Source organism: Rhinopithecus bieti, unplaced genomic scaffold (assembly GCF_001698545.2).
Source record: "Rhinopithecus bieti isolate Rb0 unplaced genomic scaffold, ASM169854v2 scaffold_3875, whole genome shotgun sequence".
Lineage (NCBI taxonomy): Eukaryota > Metazoa > Chordata > Mammalia > Primates > Cercopithecidae > Rhinopithecus > Rhinopithecus bieti.
Window position 1 is genome coordinate 2,676,841 of NW_016804422.1, and position 25,706 is coordinate 2,702,546.

Genomic DNA, 25,706 nt, shown 5'->3' on the forward strand with positions numbered 1-25,706 from the left:
ACCAAATTTAGAGGGATTAACAGCAAAAATTTTGAAGACCACCATGGTAGACACTGTGGTTGATCAGAGCAGTGCTGAGAAAATACACTTAACCTCCCAGAACTATGTGGCATGTCCCCAGTTAAGGCCATTCATTTAGGACTTAGACCTAAGGAATTTATGATACCCAATAACTTCTGAACTTCCACTTTAAAAAATGTTAGCATTTTGAGAAATTTTTATTCAAATGGTTGAACAGGCTATCGTTTAAGGGAATGAGCACTCTATCTCCAGATTTCTCTACTCTGCTAAATAAGACTGAACTTGGAGGATTCCATATAAGGTAATTTTCTGCTTTAAAACCCTGGAAGTCAGGCCAGATCAGTGGCTCACACCTGTAATCTCAATGCTTTGGGAGGCCAAGCAAGACAGTCACTTGAGGCTAGGAGTTCAAGGCTGCAGTGAGCTGTGAAAGAAATAAAAATAAATAGAACCTCTATGAGTCAATACAGAAATAATCTAAAGTAGATGTTTCAATAAAGTGAATACTTTTGACTTGATAAAATAACTGCACATGCAGATGTGGTAATTTGTAGTATTGTGTCAATATCTGAAGCCATCTTGAATGTAGTAATTATAATGCAAATTAAAATGTAGGAATTCAAAAATTGTGTATGACATATATCTAAAATGGTAGGTTCAGCTTTGGCAAGAACAGCTAGATTTTGGCGTAGTACTGGACAGTACATACCACCCTCAGAAATTTGAAATATGAACTCACAAGATTTAGGCATTATAGAATTTAGAGTTGAAAGAAATAGATTTGAATCATGTCTATACTTCCTAATTTCAAAGCTCACTCTCTTCTACTGCCAGGCATTGGAACCTTGAAAAGACAAATAAGCTTTGCCTCCCTTCCTTGTTCATTATGAGCAAACTATCAACAAAAACCATCCTGTTCAGCCAGTTTCTCAGAGCAACCACGGGAGTCACAGCAGGTAAAGTGGACTTCTAAATTTGCAAACTTTTAAGGGTTGTATTATTTATTACTTGTTTTTTTCTCAGGGGAGGTCTTGGGTAGAAATCACCTAGATATAGAATGAAAAATGTTTGCCTGGAAAATGTGTAGGATGAAGAGAATAGAAGCTACACCAAAGTAACAACACTAGGGAAGATTACAAGTATAGGAGTGAGGTTTTGGTGTTTTGTCCCTTCCTGTTTCTTACTGTCTGTTGACTTACACATGTTGTTGAGTGACTGCCCTTCAGAGATGGGGTCCAGGCCAGGCACCGTGGCTCAAGCCTGTAATCCCAGCACTTTGGGAGGCCAAGATGGGCGGATCACGAGGTCAGGAGATCGAGACCATCCTGGCTAACATGGTGAAACCCCGTCTCTACTAAAAAATACAAAAAAACTAGCCAGGCGACGTGGCGGGCGCCTGTAGTCCCAGCTACTCGGGAGGCTGAGGCAGGAGAATGGCGGGAACCCGGGAGGCGGAGCTCATAGTGATCTGAGATCCGGCCACTGTACTCCAGCATGGGTGACAGAGCCAGACTCCGTCTCAAAAAAAAAAAAAAAAAAAGAGATGGGGTCCTACTGTGTTGCCCAGGCTGGTCTCAAACTCCTGGGCTCAAGTGATCCTCCTGCCTTGGCCTCCCAAAATGCTGGGATTTCAGGCATGAGCCACCATGCCCAGCTACTTTTTTTTTTTGAGACGGAGTCTCGCTGTCACCCAGGCTGGAGTGCGGTGGCGCAATCTCAGCTCACTGCAAGCTCTGCCTCCTGGGTTCACGCCATTCTTCTGCCTCAGCCTCCTGAGTAGCTGGGACTACAGTCACCCGCCACCACACCAAGCTAACTTTTTGTATTTTTAGTAGAGACAGAGTTTCACCGTGTTAGCCAGGATGGTCTCGATCTCCTGACCTCGTGATCCAAAATACAAAATTAGCCGGGCATGGTGGTGCATGCCTGTAATCCCAAGTATTCGGGAGGCTGAGGCAGGAGAATCGCTTGATTCCAGGAGGCGGAGGTTGCGGTGAGCTGATATTATGTCATTGCACTCCAGCCTGGGCAACAAGAGCAAAACTCTGTCTCAAAAAAAAAAAAAAAAAAGGAAACATGAAGGTCACAAGGCAGTGGTATAACATATTCAAAGTGCTAAAAGGAGAAAAAGCTATCATCCAAGAATCTTATATGCAGCAAAGTGACATTTCCATAAGCCTCCCAAAGGTCTGGGATTACAGGCATGAGTCACCACGCCTGGCACACCCGGCTACTTTTAAATATTTTATTGAAAAACTCTTGGTGTTTATTCTTTCCCTTGCAAGTATTCTTTACTAACTCTTTTTCTGGCATCTTCTAAAATTCTTTTTTTAACATTTTTTTTTCAAATATCCAATGATTTTAGGGAAATGAATTAAACAATTGAGTTGCATCAGACACAATTCATTCCAAATGACCCGAGGAAAGGACAAAGTATTTAGACTTCATTTCCTGGTCAGTGAGGGATCTCTGTGAGAACTTGTACTTTGCATAGGTGTTTGTCCTACATAAAAAGTTGCATATTTCCACAGTTCTTCTGTCACCATGAAGGGGACCTGCTCAGATGCCATCCTTGTTCTAGCTACCTCCATGTGGATAGCCTTTGCAATTGGTGAGTTATGTGTCCTTGGTCTGCCCACATTTTCTGCAGTAAATCTAGAATCATGAGAAAATTAGAGATGGAAGTGGAAGTGCTGTTCAGTTTTATTTAATCCTAATTTCTCATGTTACAAAAGTAGACATTAAAACCCAGAGAAAGGGTTCACACAATGTTGTTAGTATCAAAGCTAGGAGTCGAATCCAAACCATCAAAGTCCAGGAACATTGAACTTTCCAAAATGCCAGGTTACTACCTAAGGTATTTAAACTTCAGAAATGTACATTTCTAGAGTTTGTATATTTACATATCTCAAATCAAAAAAAGAACCTCATTAGGCTATGTGGAAATAGACTCAGATATTATTCTGGTTAACGGTGGGTTTTAGCAAAAGTTGTGCTTATAGTTAAGTGTAGGGAATCTCTGAAGGCCTCAACATGTCATTTTTCTATTCGGTTTCTGCAACTCTTTCCTACTTGTCTTCAATCTCTTACTTTCCATTGGTACTGTGTCTCACTTAAAACATTTTTTTCAAGCCTCTCACATCTTAGGGGAGTTCTGTAACAAGCTGAAAACTATTTTTCATAACTCTCATATCTTACATAAAAAAACAAATAGGCCTGGTCCCTGTCCTCCCCTTCCCTCTCCAATTTAATCATCTGTTGACAAATTTAGGTATATTTCTACACTTCCTCACCTTTCATTCAATCCTCACCCCCACTGCTACTGAACGTATCAGTCATTGGCATCAGCCTCCCTGCAAGCCTGCTGTGTTCCCTTCTGGCTGAGTCTCATCCTCTGTTGGGAACACATCATAACTCAACTAAGGTGGACCACTCCATCTTTCTTGCAAATCACCCTTTCCTTATTCTTGTAGTTGTATGGCCTCATATTGTTTCCTCAAACCTATTTCTCCACTGTATGCCCATAACCTGTGACTAAGTTCCATTGATAGAACACTTCATATATCATGTAAATTTGTGCGTTTTCCACATTTCCACAACAGTGACTTCCTCAGTGAAGGTTCTCATCATTTCATGAAAATGTTTTTATATTCTCCTTAACCATTCCCTTTGCCTCTAACTTGACTTACTCTCACCCATGTACCACTGCTACAATAGTTGTCATTTTTAGTGCAAATCTTATCTTACTTCTGCTGTAATAAACACAAAAGCCTTTGTAATGTGGCCCTTAACTACTATGCTGGGTTTCCCAGCACCCATTTATTTACACATCCAATAAATACATACTGTGCGTTGACCTTATGCCAGTAACTGGGCTAGACACTGGTTACGTAGCAGGAATGGTACCTGGACACACCAGTGGTGGAAGATATATAGATATCATGGTTCATTCCAAATATGAACGCACTTTTTTTTTTTTTTTTTTTGAGACAGCGTCTTGCTTTTACCCAGGCTGGAGTGCAGTGGTGTGATCTCGGCTCACTACAACCTCCACCTCCTGGGTTCAAGCAAGTCTCCCACCTCAGCCCCCAAAGTGGCTGGAACTATAAGCATGTGCCACCATGCCTGTCTAAATTTTTTGTATGTTTAGTAGAGATGGGGTTTGACCATGTTGGCCAGGGTAGTCTCGAACATCTGACCTCAAGTGATCCATCGACTTGTCCTCCTAAAGTGCTGAGATTAAGGCATGAGTCACCTCACCCAGCCACACTTTTTCTTTTCTTTTCTTTTTTTTTTTTTTTTTTGAGATGTAGTCTCCTTTAGCCGTCCAGGCTGGAGTTCAGTGGCACCATTTTGGCTCACTGCAACCACTGTCTCCCAGGTTCAAGTGATTCTCCCATCTCAGCCTTCCGAGTAGCTGGGATTACAGGCACCCGCCATCATGCCTGGCTAATTTTTGTATTTTAGTCGACAGGGTTTCACCATGTTGGTCAGGCTGGTCTTGAACTCCTGACCTAAGGTGATCCACCCGCCTCGGCCTCCTAAACTGCTGGGATTACAGGCATGAGCCACCACACCCAGCCCGGCCACACATTTTGATAAGTGTTTCAAAAGGTAGGAACAGTGAGAATGTGTAGAACTTAAGCCACTGCCTATCTTTCCCCTCCCCTTCCCAGCACAATGTGATGGAAGATCTACTCTGGACAGATATGGCCAAGATGAGTTTTTCTTTTCTCCCTAAGCTTACAGGGGACAATGGTATATCTCCCTGGGAAGGACACGTCATCAACATTTTTCATTCCTCCATACCTCTGTGTTGCTGAGGCTAAATTCCAGGAGAATGAGTCCAAGAGGCAGAGTCCTGTCTTTTCCCACCCATCTGCTACTTGTGAGACTGAGGCTCTATCCCAGGTGAGGCAGACTGAGAGTAGTGGGGCCATGATTGCCCTCACCCTAGCTTAGTGTATTAGTCCATTTTCACACTGCTATAAAGATACTACCTGAGATTGGGTAATTTATAAACAAAAGAGGTTTAATTGACTCACAGTTCAGTATGGCTGGGGAGGGCTCAGGAAACTTACAATCATGCTGGAAGGCAAAGGGGAAGCAAGGCACATCTTACTATGGTGAAGCAGGAGACTCAGAGAGTGAGAGAGCAAGGAAGTGCCATACTTTAAAACTCTCAGCTCTCGTGAGAACTCACTCACTATCACAAGAACAGCATGGGGGAAACCACCCCCGCGATTCAAACACCTCCCACTAGGCTCCTCCCTTAACAGGTGACACAGGTGGGGATTACAATTGGAGATGAGATTTGGCTGGGGACACACACAAATCATATCACTTAGCTTGTAGGTGGGAGGTTCCATGCTGGAAGAAAGAAACTGAGAAGATTAGAGGCTGTCACAAGAACAGCATTCTTACCATTATTACATAGTGTTCTGCTTGTAAAGTAGGTTATTGCTCTGAAATAAGCAGGCTACTGTCCAGAGCAATGACATAGATATTTTGCCCAGGGAGAAAGGCAGGTCATAAGAACAGAGATCTCCAGACATTTCTGAAAATCAACCAACCAAATAAAGAAAAACACGTTCTGACCGTATTTGTGTGGTGAAGTTTAAGCCTAAGGACACTGTTTTGGTCCATTTTGTCCTGCTATAACAGAATACCTAAGACTGAGTAATTGATAAAGAACAGAGGTTTATTTCTTACAGTTCTGGAAGGTGAAAGGTCCAAAGTTGAGGAGCCCACATCTTGCAAGTCCTTCTTGCTGTGTCATGCATGACAGAAGGTGGAGGGGCAAGAGAACACGCACATGTGTGCACACACACAAGAGGAATGAATTCATCTGTTTATCAGGAACCATTCTTGCAATAACATCATTAATCCATTCATGAGGGCAGAGCTCTCATGACCTAATTGCTTCCCAAAGACCTCATCTCTCAACACTGTTGTGTTGGGGATTATGTTTCTAATACATGAACTTTGGGAGACACACTCAAACCATAGCAGGCACTCTCAAAAACAAGAGAGATTTTGATGGGCAGCAATTAAGAGAAGGCAGGTGGCTCCATGAAAACAATAAGCTAAGCCATAGGTCAACTAGTCTACCAGAAAGAATCAGGAAAAAGACTGCTAAAAAGAGCCCCCTGCTGTGGGTAGGGGGGTCAGGGCAAACCTCATCTCAAAACGATCCTGTAGAGGGATCCAAATTTAATTGTATCAGACTGTGGAGGAATTTATGCCTCAGAGAATTGTCGAAAGCAATAGAGCAATCATGTAGCAATTAGCAGAATGTAACATCTGGTGTGATACCAATAGAGGCAACATCTTAACAGAGAAATCAGAGAAAGAGATAGTCAAACTTAGCCCTGCTAAAACCACTGTCACCCCAAGATGACTGGGCACATGGCCAAAGCTGTATCCTCTGAAGAGTGACATCAGGCCGGGCACAGTGGCTCACGCCTGTAATCTCAACATTTTGGGAGGCTGAGGCAGGCAGATCACTTGAGGTCAGGAGTTTGTGACCAGCCTGGTCAACATGGTAAAACCCTGTTTCTACTAAAAATGCAAAAATTAGCTAGGCAAGGTGGCTCATGCCTGCAATCCAAGCTACTTGGGAGGCTGAGGCAGGAGAATCGGTTGAACCTGGGAGGCAGCAGTTGCAGTGAGCCGAGATCACACCACTGCACTCCAGCCTGGGCAACAGAGTGAGACTCTGTCTCAAAAATAAATAAAGAAAGAAAAGAAAAGAAAAGTGTGACATCAGAGGCTTCACACTGCAGGGGAAATAGATTTCACTAAAACATTCCAGCAACGTCATTAAACAAATTACAAGCAAACAACAACAAATCCTGAGAATGGAGAGAAGTCAGTAACCAGAGTTGCTATAATATACTATCTAAATATCTAGTTTTCATAAAAAATTATGAGACAAGAAAAAAACAGCATGAGATCCATACAAAGGAGGAAAAAGGGAAGCAACAGAGACTACCTGTGAGAGGGTCCAGACAAAACCATCAAAGGAACTAATATAAATATTTACAAAAACTGAAGGAACTCATGCTTCCAGAAGTCAAGGAAGATAAAATGATGATGTCTTATCAATAAGCAGAGACAAATTCAATTTTTAAAAAGAATGGAAACTCTGGGGTTGAAAACTATAATAAATAAAAACATTCACTAGAAAGCACAACAGTAGATTGTTCTTCTAGCAGAAGAAAGAATCAGTAAACTTGAAGACAAAACAACTGAGATTATGCTATCTTAAGAACAGAGAGAAAAAAATACTGAAAAAAAGAGCAGTTTCTTAGAAATGTGGGACACCATTAAGAATATGAACATACACATAATGAAAGAAGCAGAGGAGAAAAAGAGAAAAAGAAGAGAATGGAAATACTTGAAGAGATAATGGCTGAAAAATTCCAAATTCTGATGAAAAACCTTAATCTGTGCATCCAAGAAGTTCAATGAACTTCTGGTAGGACAAACACAAAGACATTCATATGTAGACACATCATTATCAAACTACCTAAAGACAAAGACCAAGAGAAAATCTTGAAAGCAGCAAAAGAAGCAAAACGTCTTTGCAAGTGATTTTTCAGTAGGATTAACAACTGATTTCACATCAGGAAGCATAAGCCGGGCGCAGTGGCTCACATCTATAATCCCAGCACTTTGGGAGGCTGAGTTGGGCGGATCACCTCAGGTTGGGAGTTTGAGACCAGACTGACTAACATGGAGAAACACCATCTCTACTAAAAATACAAAATTAGCCGGGCATGGTGGTGCATGCCTGTAATCCCAAGTATTCAGGAGGCTGAGGCAGGAGAATCGCTTGAATCCAGGAGGCGGAGGTTGTGGTGAGCTGATATTATGCCATTGCACTCCAGCCTGGGCAACAAGAGCAAAACTCTGTCTCAAAAAAAAAAAAAAAAAAAGGAAACATGAAGGTCACAAGCCAGTGGTATAACATATTCAAAGTGCTAAAAGGAGAAAAAGCTATCATCCAAGAATCTTATATGCAGCAAAGTGACATTTCCATAAAAAAAAAAAGGTGGAATTAAGACATTCCCAGATAAACAAGAACCGAGAGAACTTTTTTCTAGCAGAATTACCTTACTAAAAACACCAAAGGAAGTTCTTCAGGCTGAAAGCAAGAGGCAGACAAAAATTCAAATCCACATAAACAACACACAGCAAGGTAAAGATAAGTAATTATAAAAGGATAAATGCACATTTCTTCTCCTTTCTTATTTTAACTGAGTTTTAAAATCATTGTATAATTAGCAGGGCATGATGGAGGGTGCCTGTAATCCCAGCTACTTGGAAGGCTGAGGCATGAGAATCACTTGAACGCGGGAGGCGGAGGCTGCAGTGAGCCGAGATCATGCCATTGCACTCTAGCCTGGGTGATAGATCAAGACTCAGTCTCAAAAAAAAAAAAAAAAATTTTTTTGTATAAAATCATATATGTGGGCCAGCATGGTGTCTTGTGTCTGTAATCCTAGTACTTTGGGAGGCCAAGATGGGAGGATTGTTTGAGCCTAGGAGTTTGAGGCCAGCTTGGGCAACATAGCAAGATCCCATCTTTTAAAAGATAAATTACTAAAAACTTTTAGACCATATGTATGCAATTATATTTTTCTGTCTACAGCATATAGAAATGTAATGTATTTGACAATAAAAGCACAAAAGAGATGAGTGGGAACAAAGCAGGATTGATGCAAAGAAATGACACCAGATGGTAACTTAAATCTATAGGAACAAATGAAGAGAACAAAAAATGGCAAATAAGAAGGTTAATATAAGAAAGGATGGGTCAGGCATGGTGGCTCATGCCTGTAATCCCAGCACTCTGGGAGGCCAAGGCGGGTGGATCACGAGGTCAGGAGTTTGAGACCATCCTGGCCAGCATCGTGAAACCCTGTCTCTAATAAAAATACAAAAAATTAGCAGGGTGTGGCAGCATGTGCCTGTAGTCCTGGCTACTCAGAAGACTGAGGCAGGAGAATCGCTTGAACCTGGCAGGTGGAGGTTGCAGTGAGCCAAAATTGTGCCACTGTACTCCAGTCTGGGCAACAGAGTGAGACGGCATCTTAAAAAAAAAAAAAAAGGAAGGATGGCCGGGCGTGGCGGCTCACACCTGTAATCCCAGCACTTTGGGAGGCCGAGGTGGGCAGATCACCTGAGGTCGGGAGTTTGAGACCAACCTGACCAACATGGAGAAACCCCATCTCTACTAAAAATACAAAATTAGGCATGGTGGTGCAGACTGTAGTCCCAGCTACTGGGGAGGCTGAGGCAGGAGAATCTCTTGAACTAGGGAGGTGGAGGTTGCAGTGAACCAAGAATGCATCAGTGCACTCCAGCCTGGGCAACAGAGTGAGCCGCTGTCTCAAAAAAAAAAAAAATTACAACATTACATTAAAAAATACTTACTTATGCAACATAAACCAGTGAAGGAGGACTTGAGATAAAAGGAGACATACACAAAACAAAAAGTAAAATGGCAGGTATAAGTCAATTCAACTATATCAATGAAAATGTTAAATGTGAATGAATTACACAATCCAATCAAAAGGCAGAAACTGTCAGACTGAACAGAAGAAAAACCAACATCCAACTATATGCTTTCTATGGAGATACTCCTTAGATTCAAAAACATGAATAAGCTGAAAGTAAAATGATGAGAAAATATATCATGCAAACTGCAACCATAAAAAGCTGGAATGGTTATACTAATATCAGACAAAATAGACTTCAAAACAAAAATGTTACTACAAATGAAGAGAGACATTCTATGATAAAGGGTCAGTCTATCAGGAAGATAAAACAATTATGAACATGTATGTACCTAAAAATAAAGCCCCAAATATATGAAGCAAACTAACAGAATTGAAGGGAGAAATTGATAATACAACAATAATAGTTGGAGACATCACCTCACACTTTTAATAATGGCTAAAACATAGGCCAGGCGTGGTGGCTTACGCCTGTAATCCCAACACTTTGGGAGGCCGAGGCAGACAGATCACCTGAGGTCAGGAGTTCGAGACCAGCCTGACCAACATGGAGAAATCCTGTCTCTAATAAAAATACAAAAATCAGCCAGGCATGGTGGCACATGCCTGTAATGCTAGCTACTTGAGAGGCTGAGGCAAGAGAATCACTTGAACCCAGGAGGCAGAGGTTGTGGTGAGCTGAGATTGCGCCATTGCACTCCAGCCTGGGCAACAAGAGTGAAACTCCATCTCAAAAAAAATAAAAATAAAAATAATAATGGCTAAAACAGCTAGACAGAAGACCAATAAGGAAATAGAAGACTAGAACAACACTATTAAACAACTAGATCTAACAGACATCTACAGACTACACCATCCGACAACATCAGAATACACATACTGCTCAGGTGCACATGCAATGTTCTCCAGGATAGGCTATATCCTAGATCATAAAACAAGCCTCAATAAATCTAAAAGGATTGAAATCCTTTTAGTAAAGTAAAGCACTTTTTCTACTATATAGAAATATTTCTTTGAATGTATTTCTATATGTTCTCTATATAGAAATGTAATATATTTGACAATAACAGCACAAAGGAGGTGAGTAGGAGCAACATTGCTCTCACCACTACTATTTAACATTGTACTGGAGGTTCTAGACAGGGTAATTAGGCAAGAGAAAATGAATAAAAGTTTTCCAGATAGGATTGGAAGAAGTAAAATGATCTCTATTTGTAGATGACATAATTCTGTGAATAGAAAGTCCTAAGGAATACTCTAAAAACTGTTAGGGTTAATAGCAAGTTTGCAGAATACAAGAGCAATATACAAAAATCATTTGTATTTCTACACACTACTAATGAACATCCTGAAAATGAAATTAAGAAACCAATTTCACTTACAGTAGCATCAAAACTAATAAAATACCTAAGGATAATTTACCAAAGGAGGTGAAAGACTTGTACACTGAAAACTACAAAACATTGATGAAAGAAATTCAAGAAGACCTAAACCAACATAAAAATATCCCATCTTCATGGATTGGAAGACTTAACATTGTTAAGATGTCAATACTCTAGAAATCAATCTACAGATTCCATGCAAATCCTATCACAGTCCCAGCTGGCATTTTCACAGAAATGGAAAAGCTGATCCTAAAATTCATATGGAAAAGCAAAAGACTAACAATAGACAAAACAATCTTGAAAAAACAAAGTTGAAGTACTCACACTTTTCAATTTCAAAGCTTACTACAAAGTTACAGACATCAAGACAGTTTGGTACTAGCATGAGAATAGATATACAGGTCAATGTTTGAGTCATACATTTTATGAAAAAGAAAAAGAAATACAGACCAATAAAATATAAGAATCCAGGGGAAAAACACCTTACATTTGGAGTGAATTGATTTTAACAAGGTCTTAAGACAATTCAGTGGACGATAATCTTTTTAAACAAATGCTGCTAGGACAACTGGATATCTATATACAAAAGAATAAATTTGGACCTTTTCCATGGACACAAATTATAATGCCCTAACATGGATCACAGAACTAAATGTAAGAGCTAAAATTATAAAGCTATTAGAAGAAAACCATATGAGTGAATTTTGTGACCTTGAATTAGGCAAAGCCTTCTTAATGGTGGCACCAAAGGCAGAAAGGAACAACAAAACAAAAGATCAATTGGACTTTTAAAAACTTTTGTGATTCAAAAAATACCAATAAAAATACCAATATGGCCAGGAGTGGTGGCTCATGCCTGTAATCCCAGCACTTTAGGAGGCTGAGGCAGGCAGATCACCTGAGGTACTGAAAATACAAAAATTAGCTGGGCATGGTAGTGCACACCTGTAATCCCAGCTACTCAGGTGGCTGAGGCACGAAAATTGCTTGAACCTGGGAGGTGGAGGTTGCAGTAAGCAGAGATCATGCCACTGCACTCCAAACTGTGTGACAGAGCGAGGCTCTGTTTCAAAAAACAAAACCAAACCAACCAAACAAACAAAAACAACAGAGATACCACTTCACACCTACTAGGATGGCTATAAGCAAAAAGAGAGATAGTAACAAGTGTTAGCAAGGATGTGAAGAAATTGAAGCCATCGTGCGTTGCTGGTGGGAATGTAAAATGCAGCTGCTTTGGAAAATAGCCTGGCAACTCCTTAAAAGGTTTAAATATGACTGGCAATTCCACACTTTGTATATACTCAAGGGAAATAAAAACACATGCCCACACAAAAATGTGTGCATAAATATTCATAGCAGCTTTATTCATAACAGCAAAAAAGTGAAAGCAACTCAAATGTCCATTAACTAATGGATAAATGTGGAATATACATAAATTGAATATTATTTAGCTATAAAAAGGAATGAAGTACTGATACAAGCTACAATATAGTTAAAACATTAAAACACAGACACAAAAAACCACATACTTCATTGCATGACTCCATTTATATGAAACGTCCAGAGAAGCAAATCTATAGAAACTGAAAGTAGAGGCTGGGCTTGGTGGCTCACATCTGCAATCCCAGAACTTTGAGAGCCTGAGGTGGGCAGATCACCTGAGGTCAGGAGTTCGAGACCAGCCTGGCCATCTCTACTAAAAATACAAAAATTAGCCAGGTGTGGTGGCATGCACCTGTAATCCTAGCTACTTGGAAGGCTGAGACAGGATAATCACTTAAACCCAGGAGGCAGAGGTTACAGTGAGCCGAGATCGCGCCACTGCATTCCAGCTTAGGCGACAGAGTGAGATTCTGTCTTTAAAAAAAAAGAAAAAAAAAAAAGAAAGTGGATTATTGTTCTTCAGGGGCGAGGGTGGGGCAGGAGGGGAAATTGTTGAGAGAGGGGCATGATAAACCACTGCTAATGGTTACAGGGTTTATTTTTGGGGTGATGATGGCATAACTGTGAATATACTAAGAACCATCAAACTGTACACTTTAGGTGAATCTTTTAAAAAGAAAAAAAAAAAATCCTCTATATGATGGTAAACACCAGTAAATTCGGCTGGGCATGGTGGCTCACATCTGTAATCCCAGCACTTTAGGAGGCTGAGTGGGAGAATTGCTTAAGCCCAGGAGTTCAAGACCAGCCTGTACAACATAGTGAGACCTCAGCTCCACCAAAAAAAATCAAGAAAATGAGTTGGGCGTGGTGGTGCATGCCTGTAGTCCCAGTCACTTGGGAGGCTAAGGTAGGAGGATTACTTGAGTCCAGGTAGTTAAGGCTTCAGTGAGCTGATATCCTGTCAATGCACTCCAGCCTGGGTGACAGAGCAAGACTCTGTCTAAAAACATTTTTTTTTTAGACGAAGTCTTGCTATTTCGCCCAGGCTGGAGTGGAGTGGCGCAATCTTGGCTCACTGCAACCTCCACCTCCCGGGTTCAAGCCATTCTCCTGCCTCAGCATCCCAAGTAGCTGGGACTACAGGCTTGCACCACCACGCCTGGCTAATTTTTGTATTTTTAGTAGAGATAGGGTTTCACGATGCTGGCCAGGCAGGTCAAAAAATATTTTTTTTAATCTGGTAAAATTCTATGATATGTGAATTATACTCAAGAAAGCTGATATATATGAGAGTTGATAACGTATCATACATATTATATACTATTATATCATATGATTATAATATATACTTATATAAAATTTTATATACTATGTAATTGCAAAGATTGCTTTGCATTGAATATGTAAACCTTAATGAAACTCAGCATCTTTTAGGGCATCTCAATATAATGAATTCATGGTAATTTGTAACTTAGAGCATGTTTACTAAAAATAACTGACAAGGATTATAGAAGTTGTTACTTATGAAATGGAAGAGCTAGAATTAAGATCTCCACTTTACAAGAAGGTAAAGGCAGATATTTCCTGATTCTTCACTCCTTTAGAGGGCAGCTTTCATCAAAGAGGATCCCAGTCTCTTCTAATGGGGTTTGATGCTTCCTGTGTGCCAGCTAGGGTTCCCCTCGTCTTACCTTTTTCCCTGATGGCAGAAGACAGAGAAGCAACTTTTCTTTATGTGCTTTTGTCTTCCAGACTTCCCCCTTCCTACGGCCTCTGAAAGAGGTCAGCTAGGCGAAACAAAAGTGAGTACTGCTTCCTTGGTTCCCAAGAACAGGAATGGGGAGAGAGCCAGTTTCCCCAAAAGCCCCAGCTCTTTCTTCTGGGAGGTGGGCAGTGGAGGGGGCATGCATGGGAATAACAGAACAATAAAAGCTGAGTCACCAAGTATGTGTAGCACATTTTATATATTCCTGAGCCTTCTTCTCAAGGGTTCTCCCAATCAGTTTACATAACTCACCTGTGGGGTAGAAAGCAAGTATTTTGCACCAATAAATGGATGAGGATGTCGTGGCACAACTTCAGGTAGGTCCTATGCCGCAGTGGATACTCTTTCCACCGTGATATGCCAGGCATACCCCCTGCCTCCCTCATACCAAGGCCCTATGTGGTATTTTCTCCATCGCCTTCCTTCGGTGCCTTCAACCTGCTGTGACAAGTTTGAGCCCCTGCCATCTGAGACATCACATATGGTAATGTTCATCAGATTTTTTTTTTTTTTTTTCCTGAGACGGAGTCTCACTCTGTCGCCCAGGCTGGAGTGCAGTGGCATGATCTCAGCTCACTGCAACCTCCGCCTCTCAGGTTGAAGCAATTCTTCTGCCTCAGCCTCCCGAGTAGCTTGGACTACAGGTGCCCGCCACCATGCCCGGCTAATTTTTGTATTTTTAGTAGAGATGGGGGTTTCACCATGTTGGCCAGGCTGGTCTCAAACTCCTGACCTCGTGGTCTGCCCACCTTGGCCTCCCAAAGTGCTGGGATTACAGGCATGAGCCACCGTGCCTGGCCATTCATTAGAAATTTTAACCTGGAAAGACATTTCCCTAATTTTGTTCTCTGTAACCTAACAACCATATTTTGTGGTTGGTACAAAAATATGATTGTTAAGTTACAGAGGGCAGGTATTTTTATCTTAATAAAGAATTTATGGGAGACTGGAGAGTGCACAGATTATATATTATTTTACAATTATATATATATTGTGGGTGGTAACTGTTGGGGTCAAACACTGAGGCTTCTGAATCCTGTTCTCTGAACTCCTGGTCTGGTGCTCATATTCCATCCACCTCCCAAGCTACACATCGTAACAGCCAAAGGACCTGGATGAAAGTGTCTGAAGCCGGGCGCGGTGGCTCAAGCCTGTAATCCCAGCACTTTGGGAGGCCGAGACGGGCGGATCACGAGGTCAGGAGATCGAGACCATCCTGGCTAACACGGTGAAACTCCGTCTCTACTAAAATACAAAAAAACTAGCCGGGCGAGATGGCGGGTGCCTGTAGTCCCAGCTACTCGGGAGGCTGAGGCAGGAGAATGGCGTAAACCCGGGAGGCGGAGCTTGCAGTGAGCTGAGATCTGGCCACTGCACTCCAGCCTGGGCGACAGAGCGAGACTCCGTCTCAAAAAAAAAAAAAGAAAAAAAGAAAGTGTCTGAAGCAGTTGTGTGTGTCTCTCCTTCAGGTTGAATGCCTCAAGAATATAAATAACTGCTGGTTTTTGTCCTACATCAAGCCCAGTGAACCTATTTGTGGCAGTGACAAGGTTACCTACAGTAGTGAGTGCCATCTCTGCTCCAAAATTCTGTAAGTCCTAATTTTGTTCTCCCTTTCTTTCAAATCAAGAGGCTAAGGGTGGTCAAAAGAGGGTGATGACCTCAGCCCACTTCCTACATCATCCAATGAGATCTTCTCTCCAGACATTCCTCCAGTATTTGTTCCTCCCTTTCTTCCATCCCTCTCTGTGACCTCAAAAGGTACATGTGATCCCATTCAGACAATGCAGAAACAGAAATCCACAAGGTGAGGGCACTGTGTGTGACCTGTTCAAGCCTCAAGTGGAGGCACTCAGAAACAAGCAGCCACAGCATTTAGATCATGTGACCCTACATGAAGGTCATCCTCATGCCCCCTCAGGCCAAAGAACAGAAACAAAGAACAAAAAGAAGAGGAAGAGGAAGCTAGGTGAAGAATCTTCCCAGCTAATAGTTGATTGGTCCTAAAATGGATATTATTTTCCAAAACAACTTTCTTTAGCTTTCAACTTAGTATGTGGTTTAGTCTCTGCACCTATCACATGTTAGAAGCTTTGAGTAACACACAAGTGAAGTGCCCAATTGTTGAGCCCAAGGGGAATAGCAAGGAGGAGGGGTTTGCATCAAGGAAACTCCCTATAGAGATAGGAGGAGGATTCTCTGACATCTGCTTTCTCCTTTAAGGAGAAAAGCCACACCCTTGTCTAACTAAGGCTTACAGGTTGAGTGTAGTATCTTAAGAGAGAAAAGCAAAAACACAAGAGTAGATCAGAATTAGTTCTCTCTCTCCTTCCTCTTCTTAGCTTCTCCTCCAGAGAAGGAATAAGAATCTTCTTGATCATCAGGATGAGAGATATTTGGCTGGGCAGGATCGGACTTTCTTGTATTCTTGGCTGAATAAACACTAAAGCTTACACTAGAACCCATAAAAGAATTGTAAGGTAAACAACTTTGGTGTCAGCCTCAATCACTGGCACAGACACCGACACCTGGCCATCAGAAAGCATCACCTGGGGAATGCGCAGCATCACAGAGTCAAACGATGCTGGAACCAGGAGACATCTGAGAGATGGCCTCCAAAGAGCTCCCTTTCAGTGTATCTTAGGAATTATTCAGGCTGGGCGCGGTGGCTCATGCCTATAATCCCAGCACTTTGGGAGGCCGAGGTGGGAGGATCACCTGAGGTCAGGAGTTCGAGACCAGCCTGGCCAATATGACAAAACCCCATCTCTACTAAAAATACAAAAATTAGCTGAGTGTGGCGGTGCATGCCTGTAATCCCAGCTACTCAAGAGGATGAGGCAGAAGAATCCCTTGAACCCAGGAGGCGGAGGTTGCAGTGAGCTGAGATTGCACCACTGCACTCCAGCCTAGGAGATAAAGCAAATCTCCGTCTAAAAAAAAAAAATAATAATAAAAAAAAGAAATTATTCTCTTAGCAGTTGCACTGGAGATCACAAGTTAAATTTTAATTTATACCAATCTAATTTGGATCAATACCAACTTAATTACAAAAATTTTAAAAAATATTTTTGCCTAGAGGGGTGGCTCAAGCCTGTAATCCCAACACTTTGGGAAGCCAAGGCAAAAGGATTGCTTGAGCCTGGGGATTTGAGACATGAGCAACGAGATCCTGTCTCTACAAAAAAATTAAAAACTTAGCCAGGCGTGGTGGCACATGCCTATAGTCCTAGCTACTTGGAAGTCTGAGGCAGGATGATTGCTTGAACCCAGGAGTTCAAGGCTGCAGTGAGCCATGATCATGCCACTGCACTCTAGCTTGGGCAACGGAGCAAAATTCTTTCGAGACAGGCAGATCATGAGGTCAGGAGATCGAGACCATCCTGGCTAACGTGGTGAAACCCCCTCTCTACTAAAAATACAAAAAATTAGGTGGGCATGGTGGTGGGCTCCTGTAGTCCCAGCTACTCAGGAGGCTGAGGCAGGAGAATGGCATGAACCCGGGAGGTGGAGCTTCCAGTGAGCCGATATCGCACCACTGCACTCCAGCCTGGGCGACAGAGCAAGACTCTGTCTCAAATAAATAAATAAATAAATGCTTTCTTTTCTTTTCTTTTTTTTTTTTTGAGACTTAGTTTTGCTCTTGTTGCCCATGTTGGAGTGCAATGCTGTGGTCTCAACTCACTGCAACCTCTGCCTCCTGGGTTCAAGTGATTCTCCTGCCTCAGCTTCCCGAGTAGGTGGGATTACAGGCACACAGCAACAAGCCCAGCTAATTTTTGTATTTTGTAGAGATGGGGTTTCACCATGTTGGCCAAGCTGGTCTCAAACTCCTGACCTCAGGTGATCTGCCCACCTCGGCCTCCCAAAGAGCTGGGATTACAGGCGTTCCAACACCAGTCTTCTCCCTCCAGGTGCTACCAGGCTGCTGGTTTTCACCATGATTGTGGGTGGTTGTTTTTCATTACTACCATGGAACTGGGGATGCTGCAGATGGGTTCAGAGCAAGATAAAATGCCACGAAGCTCACTATTCTTACTGAGATGCAGCAATTTTTCTTGAATAGATGTTCCTTGGATTGCTGCATGGTTTGATTTTTTTTTTTAATTCCCAGAATTCTTGAAAACTTAATTCTGACCTTTTATGTCAGTGTTCTTGTTGCTTTTGTGGAGGAGAGAATTTTTAAAGATTCTTCTCCATTTTCACTGTCCATGCCAAAGGGCTCACTTTTGAATGAAGACACTGAGACCTGAGGGGAGCAACTTATCAAAGTTCTTATAACTATAAATGGGTGCAAATGCATATTTTTAAAGATTGAGATAAAATTCATATGACATAAAATGAACCATTTTAAAGTGAACGAATTGGTAGCATTTAGTACATTTACAATGTTATAAAACTGCCACCTTTGTTACTTTCAAAACATTTTTGTCACTCTAGAATAAAACCTCATGTCCATTAAGCAATTAACTGCCCATTCCCTCCTCCCCACAGTCCCTGGCAACTAGCAATAGACTTTCTGTTTTTACGGATTTACTATTCTGTATATTTCACATAACTGGAATTATACAACATATGATCTTTGTGTCTGGCTTCTTTCACTTACATAATCATTTTGAGGTTCATCCACATTGTGGCATATGTCTTCATTTGTTTTTGTATTACTGAATAGTTTTCCATTATGTGTATATACCACAATTTTTTTTTATTTATTCATTGATGGAAATGTGTGTTGTTTCCACATTTAACTATTGTGAATACTGCTGTCACAGACATTTGTGTACAAGTATTTATTTGAGTACCTCGTTTCAGGCTTCTGGTTATACACCTAGGGATGGAATTTGCTGAGTCATATGGTAATTGTGTGTTTAACTTTTTGAGGAACCATCATACTTTTCCATAGGGGCTAACCATTTTACATTCTTCCAGAAATATGAGAGCTCCAATTTCTTCACATCCTTGCTAGTACTTTTTAAAAATATTATTATGTCCATCCTTGTGGGTATGAAATGATATCTCATCAAGTTTTCTTTTACATTTCTCTAATGACTAATGAGGTTGGACATCTTTTCATGTACTATTTCTTTTTTGAAGAAATATCTACTCAAGTCCTTTGCCCATTTTTAAAAATTATGTTGTCTTTTTATTTTTCAGTTGTAAGAATTCTTTATATATTCTGAATACTAAATACTATGATTTTCAAATATTCCCCTCCATTCTATAGGTTGCCTTTTACTTTCATGATAATGTTCTTTGATGCACAGAGTTTTTAATTTTTATGAAATCAATTTGTCTATTTTTTCTTTTGTTGCTCCTGCATTTGATATTACACCCAAGAAACCACTGTAAAATACAAAGGCATAGAGATTTTCTTATAATTTTCTTCTAAGAGTTTAGTAGTTTTAGCCCATTGATCCATTTTGAATTAAATTTTATAAATGGTGTAAGATAGAGGTCTAACTTTTTTTTTTTCTTTTTGAGACAGGGTCTCGCTCTGTCACCCAGGCTGGAGTGCAAGTGGCACAATCTCAGCTCACTGCAACCTCCGCCTCCTAGGTTCAAGCAATTCTCCTGCCTCAGCATCCCCAGTGGCTGGGATTACAGGTGCCCACCACCAACCCTGGGTAATTTTTGTATTTTTAATAGAGATGGGGTTTCACCATGTTGGTCAGGCTGGTCTCAAATTCCTGATGTCAGGTGATCTGCCCGACTCGGCCTCCCAAAATGCTGGGATTACAGGCGTGAGCCACCATGCCCGTCCTGTCTAATGTTATTATTTTGCATGTGGTTATCCAGTTGTCCCAGCTTTATTTGTTGAAGAAACTATCCTTTCCCCCCGTTGAATGGCCTTGGCACCCTTGTTGAAAATCAACTGGCCATAGATATATGAGTTTATTTTTGGATCCTTGATTCTTTTCTTTTGTTCTGTGTTTATAGCCTAATACCAGTACCAGTACCACTGATTATTGTATATTTATTTATTTATTTATTTTTGGAGACAGGGTCTTACTGTGTCTCCCAAGTGGGAGAGCGGTGGTATAATCATAGCTCACTGCAGTCTTGACCTCCTGGGCCCACACAATCCTCCTGCCTCAGCCTCCCAAGTAGCTGAGACTGCAAGATTATTGTAGTGTTATAGTAAGTTTTTGAAACTGGACATTTGGAGTTTTCCAATTTTGTTTCTTTTTCAAGATGATTTTGGCTACTCAGGGCCCTTTGCAATTCTGTATGAATTTCAAGATTGACTTTTCTATTTCCACAAAATATAAATGCCACTGGAATTTTGATAGGGATGCATTGAATCTGTAGATTGGTTTGGGAAGTATTGTCATCTTAAATTAATTCTTCCAATCAGTGAGCATGGGACATCATTCATTTATTTAGGCCTTCTTTATTTATTTTCAACAGTTTCAGTTTTGTGGTTTTCAGTGTACAAGTCTTTCACCTCCAGGATTATTACTAAGTATTTTCTTTTTTGGATGCTGTTGTAAACTGAATTGTTTTCTTAATTTTATTTTCAAATTGTTCATTGCTGATTTATAGTTATAGAAATACAACTGATTTTTGGATGTTAATCTTGTACTCTGCAACTTGCTGAATTTGTTAGCTTTAGTCATTTTTTATATTAGTTCTTTGAGATTTTCTACATGTAGAATCATATCGTCTTTGAATAGAGATCATTTTACTTCTTCCTTTCCAATTTGGATGCCTTTTATTTCTTTTTCTTTCCTAATTGCTCTGCCTAGAATTTCCAGTCCAATGTTGAATCTCAGTGGTGAAAGCAGGTATTCATGTCTTGTGCCTGATCTTAGACAGGTCTTTCAGTCTTTCACCATTGAGTATGATGTTAGCTATGGGTTTTTCATAAGTGTTCTTTATCATGTTGAAGAAGTTCTCTTCTATTCCTAGTTTTCTGGGTGTTTTATTATGAAATGATGTTGGATTTTGTTGAATATTATGTGCATATGTTTTGAATCAATTGGTATTATCATGCGATGTTTTTCTGTCATTCTATTAATGTGATATTATTAAATTGGCTGATTTTTTTTTTTGAACTGCTCTAAATTCTTGGGACAAAGCCCATTCTGTCATGGTATATAATCCAATGTGGTTGGATTCAATTTGTTGGTATTTTTCTGAGAATCTTTGCATCTATATCCATAAAGGATATTGGTCTATAGTTTTTTTTTTTTTTTTTTTTTTGAGACGGAGTCTCACTCTGTTGCCCAGGCTGGAGTGCAGTGGCTGGATCTCAGCTCACTGCAAGCTCCGCCTCCCGGGTTTACGCCATTCTCCTGCCTCAGCCTCCGGAGTAGCTGGGACTACAGGCGCCAGCCACCTCGCCCGGCTAGCTTTTGTATGTTTTAGTAGAGACAGGGTTTCACCGTGTTAGCCAGGATGGTCTCGAACTCCTGACCTCGTGATCCGCCCGTCTCGGCCTCCCAAAGTGCTGGGATTACAGGCTTGAGCCACCGCGCCCGGCCTATAGTTTTCTTTTATGTGATGTCTTTGCCTGTCTTTGATAACATGGTAATGCTGGCCTCATAGAATGAAGTAGCAAGTGTTCCCTCCTCTTTTATTATTTGGAAGAGTTTAAGAAAGATTGGTATTAAACATTTTATTTGGTAGGCCAGGTGCAGTGGCTCATGCCTGTAATCCCTGCACTCTGGGAGGCCGAAGCGGGTAGATCACCTGAGGTCAGGAGTTCAAGACCAGCCTGGCCAACATGATGAAACCCAGTCTCTACTAAAAACACAAAAAATTAGCTGGGCCTGGTAGCACATGCCTGTAATCCCAGCTACTTGGGAGGCTGAGGCAGGAGAATTGCTTGAACCCAGGAGGCGGAGGTTGCAGTGAGCTGAGATCACACCACTGCACTTCAGCCTGGGCAACAAGAGCAAAATTACATCTCAAAAAAAAAAAAAAAAAAAAAAAAAAAAAAGGTAGAATTCAGTAGTAAAGCCATCTGGTCTTTGTCGGGACATTTTTTTATTACTGATTCAGTATCTTTACTTGTCATATGTTGGTTGAGATTTTTTATTTCTTATTGAGTAAGTTTTGATAATTTGTGTGTTTCTAGGAATTTGTTCATTTCATTCAGAATATCTAATCTGTTGACATACAGTTCTTCATAGTATTTTCTTATAATCCTTTGTGTTTCTGTAAGGTCAGTGGTGAAGTTTCAGCTTTCATCAAATGCATATTTTAACTTTAAGACACATTCTTTTTCTAATCCTCTGTATTTCTACTTGAATTTTCAAAGGCTATTTTGAACTTCTGTATTTTATTGTAGGCTGAGTATGTTTTCCATATTCAATCTCTTTGACAAATAATAATTCATATAGTAGAATTTTAAAATATTTGTTAAGAATTCATTATTAGCAGAATGTTTATTTCCCAAACTTAGCCAAAGATTATCAAGTAAAATTTAGTCACAATTTATGATATACCATACAGCAAAAATAATTTCAAAATATAATTTCTTTCAGATTTGAAGGGCTTAACATAACTAAACTGTATGATGGACAATGTGTAAGTAAAGACACTTAATTTTTTATTTTTAGAAGTAAACTAGATAAGAGCTCACTGTTTTACAGGGTTTTAAATGTTTTGTTATGAAAAGTTTCAAACATACATAAAAGTAGAGACAATAATAGATCCCATAAGCCTATCATGTATATTCAATAAATTATAATGTTTTGCCACATTTCCTCCCTCTATTCTTTTATTTCTCTTTTTTCTTTGATGAAGTATATTAACACAGGTCTCAGACATCATGTCATTCACTCCTACATACTTCAGAGTTCCTCTCTAATAAGTTTGGGCATTTCCTTACATACTCAAAAGGTGGTATTACAACTAATTATTTCATTGTCATCTTCTAATACATACTTCATATTTGAATCTCCCCACCCAAAAATAATACCTTCTGGAGGAAGAAATGTAATTTAGCCCGGTAATTCAGCAGTAAGGAACATCTATTTCACCCTTGCTCTTCCCTCTCATGTCCAGTATCTAGGATATTAATGAAAGACACTAATTGAAATGTGAACAGTTATTCTGAGAGTGAATGGGCCAGGACTTGCCTGAGCCCCAGGTCTAGAGATTGTGTACCTGACTTCAGGGTTATATTCCAAAGCAAGAACTCAGCCGAAGTCATAGAGACCATTATTGCATTATGAGGCATGGCAACAAGACTGGGAGAAATCAATGTAGAAGAGAAAATAAAGAGGGTGGGAGGTAAAGCAGGTAAAACAGGACAATTATATAATTTAGTAATAATTTTACAACAAGGTCTTCTGACACCATCTCCATGACAAACTCACAGGGCTCATCTGATTTACAGATGAGCACACATATTACTCACTTAGTGACGGTCTATTACCTGAATGTTCTCTAGTTCCACTAAAGAGAAATCACAAGAACTTTTAGACACTTTCATGATTTGGGGTAACTATGAAAAGATCTCACATGATTTCTACTTCTGTCAGATTCTTGCTGAGCTGGGCTCACTCATTTAAAATCCTGCTAAATCCCTCCTTTTATACCTGGACCATACCTCAGTCTATGACTCTTGTCAAATAACTCTCTGGTCTTATATCCATTTTAAACTTTTAACATCAAAGAGGTGGTTTTAAACTTAAGGATATCTATAGAATGGTGTTCAAAGTGTTCTAAGAATCACTTATGCGCCAAAATAAAGACTAATATTTAATAGGGGAGAAGAGTTTTAGGGACAGGTAGAAAGAGCGATTGGTAAGGAAGATATCACATCAGTATAAAATGATAGAATTTTCCCTAAATCAGAATGATCCAGAAAAGAATGGTGTGGCATCCAAATACAGTGAGCTTCCTTTCATCACATATGGACTAGAAAATCCTAAATCTTCTAGGGGAGATCCCTATATCATATTGGGACCTCAACAGTCTATTTAAGACAAAGATGCATTTTATTCATTTATTTCAAATGCAAACATTAATTGTGCCATGGATGAAAAGTTAACTATAGGAGACCACCTGAAAATTTTACTGCAGAGCACAATTCTATCTACCAAGGCTCTGATGAAATTGTTGATATACTTAATATTGCTTTTATAAAGTAATTCAGAAAGCTCGGATGCCAAGGATTTGCAGAGATTAAGAATGCAGACTGAAGTCAGAACTCATTGCACAAACTAAATGATCTAGAGCTAGTACCACTGACAGATTTAGTTATTCTTATGTATGGGTAGTGAACCCAGTTCTCCCAAGTACAGAATGTGATGTCTAGGGAAGAGCGTTGAAGAAAAAGTCACAAGTTTTTCAGTTAATACCTCTATGACTCAGCTAGAACTCATCTCTCTGGGTTATCATGAAACTCAGATGTACACTTGAATGAACTCAAACGAGATGCAGGCTTAATAAAGATATGTACTCATATATATGAGTATATAATTGCATTACGAGCCAACCATAATGATGAACTACCATGAGCTATTGGCACCTTCCCCTAAATCAGTCCTTAGAGAATCAATTGGAGTTTGAGGAAACTAATAATTCCAGAAGAGGTGGGGAGTAGGGGGATGGAGAGGGAGAGAGAGAGTAGGAAGAGAAAGAAGAAAAGAAGATATGAAAATAGAGGAAGGAGAAGGAGGAAGAGGAAGTGGAAAAAAGAAGGAAGGGAGGAAAAGAAGGAAGGAAGGAAGGAAGGAAAATGAAGGAAGGAAGGAAAATGGAAGGAAGGAAGGAAAGACGGACAGAAGGAAGGAAGGAAGGAAGGAAGGAAGAAAGGAAGGAAGGATGGAAGGATGGAAGGAAGGAAGGAAGGGGAAAGAGAAGAGAAAAGAAAGGAAAAAGAGGGGAAGGGGAAGGGGAAACCTGAGACACTCTTAGGGAGCTGCAAAGCTGTCTTGAACCGACCCATGCTTGGTGGAGAAGGATGGCCCCCTTGAGGGAGGGTGACCAGAGGCATCAATACAAAGGAGGCCCGGAGGATAGGGTGCTGCCTATCCAGCACCTGCAGGATTGGGTGCTGCCCTTGCCTTAGTTCATGCAGCCTGGGAGTGTTAATTATTGACCCTTCACTATAGAAAATGGCAGCAACAACCCTGAGAGCAGGGTCATTTCTGAGGAATAGTGTCATGGCAGTGTCAAAGCCTCACTGGGGCAAAGAACTGAAGAAAAGAGGTGGGGACTGGCCAGTTACCCTTGGCATTTACTCCTCCTTTCTCCTCCTCCAAACCACCCAGGCTGGTAGGTTACATACTAGAGAGACTGCCTTCTAAATGATACGGAGATATGGAAAGCAAAGAGATATGAAGAATAAGCTACTTGTACCAAAATCTATGTAAGGAGTCCCAGAAGATAATGAAAATAAAAACAGAATAAATATTTGAATAAATAATAGTAAATATTCCAGAAATAAAACTATGAAGGACCTCAGTTTGAAAGGGCTCAGTAGAGTGGCAAAGAGGAAAGATGCCTTCACATGGATGCATTATAATAAAATTATAAATATCAAAGATAAAGAGAAATTATAAAAACTTCTAAAGAAAAGATTCCCGGCCGGGCGCGGTGGCTCAAGCCTGTAATCCCAGCACTTTGGGAGGCCGAGACGGGCGGATCACGAGGTCAGGAGATGGA

At 40.5% G+C, this 25,706-nt stretch overlaps 1 protein-coding gene across 1 annotated transcript in view; it reads left to right on the forward strand.

Annotated features, from left to right (window-relative positions):
* The first annotated feature begins 857 nt into the window (after positions 1-857).
* SPINK8 (serine peptidase inhibitor Kazal type 8 (putative)) overlaps positions 858-25,706 on the forward strand; it is a 31,467-nt gene continuing 6,618 nt past the window's right edge. Inside the window, exons 1-5 of the mRNA XM_017867954.1 lie at positions 858-977; positions 2,553-2,632; positions 14,072-14,121; positions 15,554-15,675; positions 22,574-22,616. Coding sequence (XP_017723443.1) covers positions 2,566-2,632; positions 14,072-14,121; positions 15,554-15,675; positions 22,574-22,616 — 282 coding nt within the window. The 5' untranslated portion in view covers positions 858-977; positions 2,553-2,565. The remainder of the gene's footprint in view (positions 978-2,552; positions 2,633-14,071; positions 14,122-15,553; positions 15,676-22,573; positions 22,617-25,706) is intronic.